This window comes from Rattus norvegicus, chromosome 2 (assembly GCF_036323735.1).
Source record: "Rattus norvegicus strain BN/NHsdMcwi chromosome 2, GRCr8, whole genome shotgun sequence".
Lineage (NCBI taxonomy): Eukaryota > Metazoa > Chordata > Mammalia > Rodentia > Muridae > Rattus > Rattus norvegicus.
In genome coordinates, this window is record NC_086020.1 from 26,155,444 (window position 1) to 26,167,779 (window position 12,336).

At 37.3% G+C, this 12,336-nt stretch overlaps 1 protein-coding gene across 10 annotated transcripts in view; it reads right to left on the reverse strand.

Annotated features, from left to right (window-relative positions):
• Tent2 (terminal nucleotidyltransferase 2) overlaps positions 1-12,022 on the reverse strand; it is a 52,316-nt gene extending 40,294 nt beyond the window's left edge. For 6 of the 10 annotated variants that reach the window (XR_010063621.1, XR_005500310.2, XM_006231778.4 and 3 more), the window contains exons 1-4: positions 11,341-12,022; positions 5,473-5,646; positions 5,172-5,261; positions 3,500-3,737 (exon numbers count right to left, since the gene is read on the reverse strand). Coding sequence is in view for 8 of the 10 variants with exons in the window: in XM_006231778.4 (XP_006231840.1) it covers positions 3,500-3,737; positions 5,172-5,261; positions 5,473-5,609 (465 nt within the window). In the remaining 2 variants the exon portion in view is untranslated. Of the gene's footprint in view, positions 1-3,499; positions 3,738-5,171; positions 5,262-5,472; positions 5,647-11,045; positions 11,110-11,340 lie in introns of all 10 variants that reach the window. The other 4 variants (XM_063282027.1, XM_063282026.1, XM_039102525.2 and 1 more) reach the window with 2 other exon arrangements.
• Positions 12,023-12,336: the final 314 nt, after the last annotated feature.

Consider the following 12,336-nt stretch of genomic DNA (forward strand, 5'->3'; position numbering starts at 1 on the left):
TGCAAAAAAATTATCCTCCCCAAAATACAATCTCAATGTGTTACTTCATCTTTTCAAAAACTTTCAATGTCATTTGACTATGCATTCAATCACTGTCTAAGTAACTCACATTAAATACTGCATTACTATACACTTTATAGGGATAACATGTAATTGTTGATCACATTGCTAGCAGCAATAGTAAATCGGTAAAATTATTAGTAATTACTGTCAACATACCATGTGATATTACAGACAGGTCCCACAATAGGATCTCCCTATTCTTGACTTTAAGCACATTAAACTCCTGCTCTCTGCATTTCTAAAGACACAGGTCAAATCTTGGTTTTAACACTTAATAAATAGATATGACTTTGAGCAAACTATTTAACTTTCTGAACTTAATAAAATGTAGGACCAGATGTTGAAAGAATAAATGTAACATGAGTAAATATCGAAAGAGCAGTGACATTGGTGAACAGCAGTTTTCTTGAAAAGTGAACACTTAAGCCAGGCATGGCAGCACATACCTATAATCTGAGCTTTCAGAAAGTGGAACCAAGAGGCTCATGAGTTCAAAGCCAGCTGAGCTACACAGTGAGATCCTAGCTCCAAAAACAGTCACTTATAAGAATAAACAGAACTGCTTTCCTTTTTCTCACAGTAAGGCAGAAATAAAGTTATCACTCAAAGAAATAGGCTCAAGTACAAAATCTCTTTACTTTTCTGGGGAAATACCTTAATTCCAAAGATGGTAAGTACACTGGTGAGAAATTTTTATATATGACTAACCAGATCTTACCATATGACTTATTACCAACTAATATGAAGTATACTTTATTAAATCTACAAAGAATCAACATATGCCTAGGCTATATGTAAAAGTAAGTTCTCTGGTTAGCTCTACTAACTACTACAAACATAAATACATACAAAATGTATTCCAATATCTATATATAATAAACCCACTTTAAATGTCCTACTAGCATGCATACATTTAAAACCTATATATAGTAACTATTTATATTTAGAGAATTTACTGCATTTACCTTACAACATAGTTAAACTTAGAAAGCAAAGCAAAGAAGGAATGAAGGAGGAATGAGGAAAGAAAGAAAAAACAAAAACAAAAACAAAAGTAGCACAACATCCCATGTTGGTGTTTTCATTTTATTTTCTCATCTTTCTCACTGATTTTGTCTACTTGTTCCTACTTCACCTCAAAGAAACTGATGGCATAGAAGGGATAAAATCTTTTTAATAAATAATCCTGGGACAAATGAATCAACCATGGGAAAATACAGCTGGAGCCTACTTCCTACTATATATATAAACTAATTATAAACAGATCAAAGTCTAAATATAAGGGATAAGAGTAAAAATTCTTAGAGCACATTCTAACACTCAGGAGAATTATGTGAGCTCAAGGACAGCCTGATCTATATATCAAGTTTCAGGCTGGCGAGAACTATATAATGAGATGCTGTGGATAGGTGGGTGGGTGGGTGGGTGGGTGGATGGATGGATGGATGGATGATAGATCGATCTTGTAACACACAGGCATCAATATTCAAGATACTGTACTGAAAGACGGCTCCTGAGATTCAACACTAACCGCACAAGCAACCAAAGTTTTTACTAATAAACTGAACTAACAAAAAATGAAAATTTTTGTGCTTTAGATGGTACTACAATAAATCTAAAAATACAATCACAGAAAGACAAAACATTTGCAAATCATCTATCTGAAAAGAGCTACTACTTAGCATATATAAAAATAACTCTTACAATCCAGTAATGAAAAGACAACCTACTAAAATCTGGACAAAGAATCCAAATGGACACCTCTCCAAGGAACAAACAAATGTCCACCAAGTAAATTATAAGATGCTCAGTATCACCAGACATAAAGGAATGGAAACTGAAGTCACTGTTATACCAGAGGGCTCCAATAAAGAGGCAAGATAAGGATAAACGTTGACAGTCACTCAGTGTTTGCCCAGCATGTTGAAAGCCCTGGATTCCATCTCTAATAACATAGGGAACTGAGAGACAGATGAGGGGTGTGGGGAATAAGGGGTGAGGAAGTAGGGGGATAGACACAAAATGTCACAGGGGCATAAACAAAATTGAGCATCTGTATACATGCAAAATCCACTTTATGGAACACTTAGGTGATTCCTAAAAGGTTGAACATATTTTACCATATTACCCAACAATTTCACTTTTGTGTAAACATCAAGAGTGAAAACACATATCCACGCAAAATTCTGTATACAAGACATTTACAGCACCATTATTAACAGCCAGAGGAAGAAACCTAAAAGCCCATCACCTGAGGAATATGTTAGCAAAATATAGTATATATCTACACAATAAAATATTATTCAACTGAAAAAAATGCAGTTCCGACAGTCAGTGAAGCTGAGGCAGGAGGTTAGTGTGTTCAAGACCGGCCTAAACCATATGGCCAGTAGTCTCAAAAAACACAAAAACAAAAGTAAATACACATGGATAAACCTAAAACCATTATGTGACATGAAAGAAACCAGGCACAAATGGCCATAGATCACCTGACTCCACTCAGAGGAAGCGGGAAGGAAAAGTGGGCACTGTTGAAGCACAGGTTTTCCGGGGAGTGGTGAGTATGTTTTGGAATAGGGAGCTGCACAGCTTTGTGAGCTGACTGAAATCTACTGACTTGTCCATTTTAAAAGGATGTGGAAAAAAAGGAATACGGGAGACAGGGAAAGGAATCTTACAGTAGCACTCAGAGAACAAAAGGATGATGGACATTCTGCACCCTTCCCAATTACCTACTAGGGCTTCTTAACTTTCACTAAACACGGCTGAGGAAAGAGACATTCTTCTACCATGAGATAGTAACTAACTCTTTGTCCCAATGTTAACATTATTTTCCAAGGAGAAGCAAATGCTTCCATTTAACCAAAATAACTTTTACTGATCTTTTTGATAAATCTTTCTTGATCACACCATTTAAATGTGTATTTCCCCAGAGATCATCCAAAAAGCCAATGCTTTTGAACATTTTATTACAATTATCATATGAACGGCCATGTTTTTTACAGGAAGAACACGTTGTAGTGGTTAGTGGTATGCACCTTTCATCCAAGCACTTGGACACAGACACAGGCACATCTTTGTGAGTTCTGTGTAGACCAGCTTGTTCTACAAAGTAAATTCTAGGACCACTGGAGCTAAATAGAAACCTTGTCTCAAAAACCCACCACCACCACCAATAATCCATTCATTCACTTAAAAAACAAGTTGCAAGAGAACTCCCTAACAAATAAGAAATCAAATGTTTCAGGTTCTAATCCCAAATTTTGCAAGTTAGAAAAAAATCTGATCCTGAAAAGTATACTTATAACAGAAGGAAAAAAAAAATCAGTGATATTTAGAAAAAAAATAAATGTAGAAAATTAGGTATTCCTGATCCATTTAATATATTCTTTATATGAAAATTCAAAAGGCAAAACAACAACTGTACTAAAATTACCTTATCTTTGGCCTCAGGCAGTGTGATTTCTCTAGGTTCTAACAGTGGAATTTCTCGAAGAGGTGGAACACATCTGACTATCTCTGGTACATAGTGTGTATGAAACAACGGTGGCATGGAGTATCTTCGGTCACCTGACAAAGGCACTAGCTGGTTGATTATAGTTGGCTCTTGGTGGGGTGAATGGAAACGCTGCCGTTTACCATCAAGACGAAAGGCTTTTTCATCGCTTATTCTCCTGAAAACAAGCAAATATACCTTAGTGACAAAGTCACAACTTCCTGACAACAGAAAGGTAAAACACGGAAGCAGACAGTAACAGCGCTGTGACTCTTTGGAAAAGGAGACATTGTAAACTCCCTGGTGGACTTCTACTATGTACTTTCAGCACAAGAAATGACTTCCTTCCAATGCCTTAGAAAAATAAAGATAATGATATGCATTTGAACTACCAAATGAGTCACCACATTGAACACACTATAAAGAATGACTATACATTATTCAATCACTAAAGATGACAAAGTGTTAAGAAAATTGAGTAATATGTAGTGACACACATACACATATACATACATATATATATATATATATATATATATATATATATATATTTTTTTTTTTTTTAAAGAGCCTTTGAACAGACCTATGTTCTGGCTCATCGTGGGGATAAAAATGAACATTTTTATAAAGGCTATATAAAAGGTATTAGACAACAGGAGACGCTTAAACAATGCTGCATTTCAGATGCTATGCATCAACATAAGTGTCTTGGGCGTGATTAAAGCATTCTGGTTACAAAGGTTACATGTGTTTCTATAAGGAAAAGGCTAAGATGTTGTAGATAAAGTATAGTAATGCCAACAATGTCCCTTCTTATAATTAAGGGGAATTGTGAGAGTGGGAAGAGACAAAATAAACAGCTAAGGTCTGCAACCAATGAACCTAGCAAAAGAGCACACAGATATCCTTTATACTGTCTTTTGCATATTTCAAAAGTTTGAAATTTTTCAAAAAAATAGTTAAGTTCGAACAGAAAGCCTGCCAAGTTTCTGTAAAGCCCTGAGTTCAAACCCCAGGAGGGAGATAAGTAAGTTGACAAGGAAAATGATATTTACTAAGCTGTTCACATAAAATATCTTATGACAAATCCTTTGGGCCAACACCATCTAAAGGTTTTATTATTACACTGCTCCTCTGGGATTATTCTATCTTTGCAGAATCACAAAATAACTGGAACTCCTACTCATAAATAAAAGTATACAGAACACATAAATGTTCATGTGTTATTTTTAATACTGAAATTAATTACAGCATACACACTGAGTATCTTTGATTAAAATACCGAATTTAATTTTAAAAAATAGCTCTATGAACTAATGGAACTTATCTTTACTCGTGGCTACTAAGGCAATTCCAAAAAAATACACAAAACTGATGAAGTCAGTATTCTTAGAATCAGCATATATCTCTTCCAGGGACAATCCAGAAAATGTGTAATGTTAATCATAAAGCAGAATGACAGATGTCAAATTACAGCCATAGCATCTGTGTCTGCACCCTTCAGCTTTTGTATAAAGACTCAAATAGGCTACACTGTCCATGTAATTTTATACAATTGTTACATAGTTCTCGGGACTATAACATTTCTTCCAAACACTTGAGAAATACTTACTTCCTTCCTCGAAATAATGGGGATGTTGAGGTCTGTATTGGACTAACAGTTCCGTATGTCAGGGGCTGTAAGGACACAGCTCTAGACAAGCTACCAAAAGCAAAGAACAATAGTAATATGAATATTTTTCCTTAGAACCAAAAATTCCACACAAACTAAATACTTTACTAGTCAAAAAGCAAAACAAACAACCACCCCAAGGTTTAATAATATTTTCTCTATTTTCAAATACTGAACACAAATACTTTATTTCAAAGAGAAAACAATTTAATGAGATAGTTCAATATAACACTGTACTCACTCTACATTTTGAAAGTTGAATTGTGCATCTATAAGTTGCTGGTGTGAATAAAGAGTTGGTGAGAGAGCAAAGAAGTTGTTATGCTGTTGGTGGGTTGGAGTGAAGGGTGGACGACCCAAAATTGAGTTTGGGAACATGCTCTTGTTCACTAAAGGTAAACATGTATTCTTCTACCTATAATTTAAAAAGACAATACTATATTATTACAGCTTAAGGAGGAAGAACTCTTTGATAAGTATCTTCTAGTTAAAACAACCAGCTATCAAATTAGTCATTTCATTTGTAAAGTTATTTTTGGTAGTTTAAATAGGCTTTAAGTTCTACTGTAGGTGACAAATCACTGATAACTTAAAATCTGAACCACATTCAAACATTTTCAATATTATGCATGCTTCAAATTTTCTGATGAATATACTCTAGTAAGTTTACCTTAATAGCAACAAATCTTTTATCAGTACTATTCTAATCTAACACCAAATCATTCAAGAGATGTAATTAAATTGCTCAAACAGTTACATTTTCACAACCTCACTCATAAAAAGGTACAAGCTATCATGTGACAACCTGGCTAGGATACAGTACTTTACATATCTGAAGAAATGAAGAATGTATGTCACCTACCAATTCATAAAATTCCAAGATTTTTCTCAATGTCTATACATAAAAGACACAACAAAATAGTGTTGTTCCATAGAGGAAGCAAAGCTATAGAGAACAGAGCACCTTACTAACGTAGTAAGATACTTAGATGCTTCTTTTTACAATTTTTTTCAATGACTAATCCAACAAAGCTGTAGTCTTCAAAGGGGTAGGTAAGGTAGCATACAAAAACCAAGAAAACGAAGTAAAAATGATACTCCCTGGCCACCTTCTTAAAATAGGCAATTAGAAAATTCTTAACTGAGGAACAGTGTAAAAATAACAATAAGCAAAATGACAGAACTCAGTAAAAGGGTCTGCTATAAAAAAGAAAATAACTTTTTTTTAAAAAAGATTTATTTATTATCTTTAAGTACACTGTAGCTGGTCTGAAGACAGCATCAGATCCCATTACAGATGGTTGTGAGCCACCATGTGGTTGCTGGGATTTGAACTCAGGTCCTCTGGAAGAGCAGTCAGTGCTCTTAACCTCTGAGCCATCTCTCCAGCCCCCAAAAGAAAATAACTTACTAGCTTATATACAAGAAATGCTAATAACTGCCAAGCACATATTATTTTCCATTTAGACTTCTAATAGCTCATGCTTAAAATAATCATCAAAGAGGGAGGGAGGGAAAAATGGGAAATAAGCAGAAAGTATAACAATGAACAAAAAGTAAAAATAATTAATAATAATGATGATGATAAAAGCCTAAAGAACCCAAGTACACAATCATTTCAGCAAAGTTCATGAAAAACAGAAAAACACACAAAGAAGAAAATCACTGAACAAATAAAAGAGAAAACTGTCCTGGACTAAAAATATACATACACACAGATGGAATTTCAGAATACCAGAGAAAAGTATTTTATCAATATTCTAGGGAAGGAAATATTAAGAAGCTTGGGGATCAAAATGTCTCTGCACTTTCTAATAGCAACAGTAGAAGCCACAAGACACAAATTAATGCCTTTAACTCTTTAAAGCTTATGTAAGCCATTGTTAAATCACAAGGCTATCCCTGTCTATGGGGAAAATGAAAATATTTGTAGATATGGAAAGTAAAAAGAAAAAGATGAGGCAAAATGACATACATTAGTAATCCCCAGCATTCGGGAGATAAGGTGGGAGATGCAAAGCTGTTTTCAGACACAGAGGCAAGTGGATCATCAAGACTTCAAGGCCAGCCTGGTATATATTGAGTTTCAAAACAGCTGGGTTAAAATAGTGAGACTCTGTCTCAAAAGAAAGAAAACCCAGACTAGGGTAAATTCCCAGAATGATAGAAAAGGGAAGTTGACAGTTCCTCAACAAGATCAGAAAGATGATCTTAAGATAAAACTCAAGAAATGCAAATCAAAACAATTTTGAGATATCTTCTTAGCCCAGTCAGAAAAGCAAAGATAAACAAGAAAATGAAAAACAAACGCTAGAGGGGCTATGCGGGAAAGGGAGCCCTCGATCACTCACTGTTCCTGGGATCATAAGCTGGCCCACATATTCTGGATGTGGTGGCACATGCCTTTAATCCCAACATTCAGGGGGCAGAGGCAGAGGTGGGCAGACCTCTGAGTTTAGGGCCAGCCTGGTCTACAATTCCAGGACAGCTAGAGCTACACAGAGAAACCTGTCTTAAAAAAAAAAATTTAATTAAGTAAGAGTGGGAAAAAAAAGAAAAAAAGTTAAAAATAACTCTACTATATCTGTTGTATTTGCATATATTTACTATGAATTTGTATAATAACACTGCAAGTTTTATGTATATATATTATGTGTAAAGGATTACTCGGGCTCCAAAAACTACTAGATTTTCTTTTCTAATAAACAAAATAATGAACTACAAAAGCTTTTAATAAAGGAAAAATAATACCTAGACAGTTAAATGAATTAGAGAAGAAAGCTAAGAAGACTGGGAAAGTTCTAAGATTAGAAAGGGGGCTGAAGGAGCCTGAAACTAAAACTCGAGCATATAAATTTTGTTCCTTGTTTTTCAATTCTGTGGGATTAAAATTTCCTAGGTTGATAGATTCACCAATCCAAGGTTCACTATAGGTTGTAGATAGGCAACTTATCACTATTATCAGACCTCATTCCAAATGCCTGACTCTAATTTGTACCAGAGACAAAGTATTTCATATAGAAAATTAGTCTGCCCAATTCTTCCAAGTCTACACTTCCTGCTGTAAGGTTTACGGTGACCTGTACTCTGAATTTCACTGCTCAGAGGAAAAGGGTGGTTAAGATTTGGTTCCCTATATTCTGCTTCCCTGAACTAACTTCTCATTCGGAAGCAATCTTTTTCATAGGGTTTATGGAAAATGTCATTAAGTGGTTAGCTATAATGTATTTTGCTTGACATCTTTGTTTTTTGGAATATAGAAACCATGGCCCTACGTAAAAGCATCTAGACTTAGAAAAACTAGAACTAAAAAGTTCTATTTCAAGTCATACACGAAGAGGCAAACCCCTGAAACCCCAGTGCTTGGGAAGCTAAGGGAGGATGATGAGCAGTTTAAGACTAGCTGGGAAAACACAGCAAGCTCACACCCAGCCTGGGCCTAAGAAGACTCTCAAAAAAACAAAACAAGAAAGTTCTATCTCAGAGCTAGCAGTAGTGGTACATTCCTAAGATCCCAGAACTCAGGAGGCTGAGGCACATGGATGTGAAGTTTAAGGGTCGCCTGAGTTTCAAAGGAGTGAAAACCTACCTCTGAAAGCAAACAAGGGGCACAGGGGTGTTCCAGGGTCAAGAGCACTGAGGACCTTATAGAGGACCAGATATGGCCCTCAGCAAACACACAGTGACTCCAGTTTCAATAAACAATATGCTTTTTTTTTACTTCTGGACCCAAACAAGTCTTTATGTCTGCATTCAGACGTAAAGATGAAGAAATGTCAGTAATAAGCTCCAGGTTATGTGTCTATCCTTACACGGTCAAATCCAAACAAAGTGCAAGTCAAAGATGACATGGTACACTGACCTACTCTGCAACATTAACACCAGATGATTCTAGGCTTACAATTGTTATGGCCAAAAATTCTAGGGTACACATCTAGTTCAGCATACTCAAATGCAAAATAAGTACTAATTTTTATTTATTATTTTATTGAGAAAGGGTCTCACTGTGTAGCCTTCCTGTCTTGGAACTCTATGTAGACCAGGCTGGCCTTGAACTCACAGATACCAGCCTGCTTCTGAGAAACATTCATTCTTCTGGAGTCCTAAAATAAAATACTAGTCAGGTTCTCTCAGGAATTTTGACCCTTAAGTCAAACTTACTTGACAAGACTTCAAAACAGAACCACTCCTAAGAAATTTAACCAACAGCATTCTAGGCTTAACCCACCACCACACCCCCTCAGCCTATATGATCCTCTAGATAAGAAGTAAATCAAAGCCCAGATATTTTCTAATATTATGTCAATAATCACTGTAACGATATTGAAACAATGATCTACTGCAAAAGTACAAGGGAGACAGGTGTGATGGTGCACACACACCCTTAATCCCATCGCTTAAAAGACAAAGGTAGGCAGATCTCTGTGAGCTCAAGACCTGCCTTGTCCAGAAAACAAGGTTAACTTCTAGGCTAGCCAAGGCTATATAGAGAGACCTTGACTGAATAGCAAAGCAAATCAAAAGAGATATTTATAAAATAGTTTACTGAAGTAAGATCAAGTAAAACTAGCACTATTCCAGAACTTTATATAAAATTTTAACCATTTTCTTTATAGTTTAGTGAAATTCCCCCACTAGAGACTACCTGTAAGTTATTCCCACTTTCTGTAGTAGTATGATAAATTTTATAGTAGCACCCAGAAATAGACAGTATTCTACTTTTCATACCTTAGAAGTTATTGGCTTTTAAATCTGTACTCAACAGTAAAACAGGGTAATCTAGGAAAATGTGTACAGTTTTTAATAACCATTAGACTACTTCTTGCCTTGAGAAAAGAACCTTAGACTATTTTGTCTAATATGCTTAAACCAATGTAATATTAATACAAGTTTAAGTGTAACTGAACAGATACAAGACAAGACAGTCTCAAAGTATTTCTAGTAACCGTATTTGGTCTCGTAATTTGCAACTGGAATTAATTGTAGTCAAATTGATCTCTCCAACAAGTTATTGACTACTCAAGTTTACATAACTGTCTCTTCAGGATTCCTTAGAAAGTAGCAGTTACCTACTATAAGCAAGAACTCTATGGCTAAATCAAGTTACGTGTCCATTCTGTCCACTCTGCCCAAGAGTCTTTGGTCAGTTCTTTTCTCCACAACAGAAGACTAACTCCTAAATTCTGCTCAGCATGCACTGTCAAAACCACCTTCAGGCTTTGAACAGGGCATTCTTTTTATTACAAATTAAACTCCATCCAAGAGTTAAGAGGAAAACCTAGCAACAGGACTCCAAATGGACATGTCTCACATGATCAAGTTTCACTTGAAGTCTCTATTTCTCGATTACACACAATTGGGGCTATTCACACCAATATTTCTATTATAGGTTACTAATCAGTACAAATTAATAATGTTAATAGTTGTTAGCACAACAAAGCCCTATAAGTACTAAACTATATACTATGATTGTAGTGTACCTGTACACAAACGAACCCTCGATCTTACCTCACAAAAACCATACACTAAACTTGATAAGTTTCCAACCCTGTTTGACCTGCACAATTTTTTCCTCTTCCCTTTCTTTTATCAACAAATGAATTATTTTAAACAACGATCAAATGGGCAAAACAAGAAAAGGAACTTAAATCACAGACATCAGGAAAACACATACCCCCCGGGTTCTTACCCAGATAAAGGACGGAGACCCTCACCACAAATCTAACTAAGAAAAGTGTATTCGACCATCAGACAGTCCCAACCTGTCTTAAAGATAAATGCCTTTCACAAGAGTTAATTAATTTCGACATTTACCTTAGGTCTCCACTGCCTTTTGGAACTCCAGGAGGGAGTATCAAGACAGTCTTACTCTTTCGGTCTAGGGAGTGAGGAAAGGGCGGGAGGCGACATGAGAACTACCGAGAAGACAGAATCAGAGAAGCCAGCGGCACCAACATTCTTCACAAAGTCCAGCGGCCTGGGAACGCCCCTAATCTGGGGAGCTCCAGGCTCCCGCGCAAAACACAACGCCAGTTTCAGAAAAGTTTCACGCGCGCGGCCGGGGACCAGGGCCTACACACGTGCATCCCACCGAAGCCCCTGAACTCACCGGCGTCCACGCCGAAGGGCCGAGCAGGGCCCAGGGGCACTGCCCGCCAACACGCTCCCAGGCCCGAGCTGCCGCCCGAGCAGGCAGAGGTAGGAGCAGCCCGCGGCACAGCGAGGCCCAGCTCGGGCGGGCAACCTAGGACCCGGCAGGGCGGCGGAAAGTCGCGAGCCCAAGGCCAGGCCCGCGCGGGCGTGTTAAGTTGGGGGTATCGACAACAAAAAGAAAGGGGAAAAAAAAAAAAGGCGGAAGACTAAAAAATCGCCGAAAAGGCGGCGTAGACAACCCTGTCAGAGATACCCGGAAGTTCAGCGTGACCCCGGAAGGGAATGTGCAGCGAGAGCCAAAGGTCAGACTTCCGGCAGCAGACTCTGGAGAGCGCGTTGGCTGAACTGCGCAGGCGCACAGCTTCCCCGACTTGTTCCAGCTTGGGAGTCTGCGGGCCGCCTCTAAGGCAGTGAGAAAGGAAGGGACAGACTGGGCCATTTCGCAGAGCACTCTGCCGCCACGTACAGCACCTCCGCTGTTGGCCTTTCCTGCAGGCCTGTTCTGTCTATGGAGGGTCTTCCAGGACATATCCAAAACTAACCTTCCCAATGCGGAAAGATCAGTATTAAATTTTGGGTGATTTTCTCCTCAAAAACAAAACAAAAAACAGTTTCTTATAGACAAAAAAAAAAAAAAAAAAAAGCCCATAATGCCCCCAAAACACCCACTCAGCACCCTGCCCTAGCTCCCACTCACTTGTCCAACAAGCACTGTTGTTTCCTCATTGAGTGAGCTTTAGTATCTGGTGAAATTGTCAAAACTGCTTGATTTATTGATGTAAATCTATAAACAATAGCCCTGTATTATCCCGGTAGGAAGTATAAAAACCTGACCCCTCCCATTCCGGAAAGTAATGATTTCTTTTCTGCTTTTTGGTTTCCTTGTTGGTTCCTTTGTTTGTTTGTTTTTCTTGTTTTTGGTTATGAAATTTTCAATTTTCCTACTTTCTTA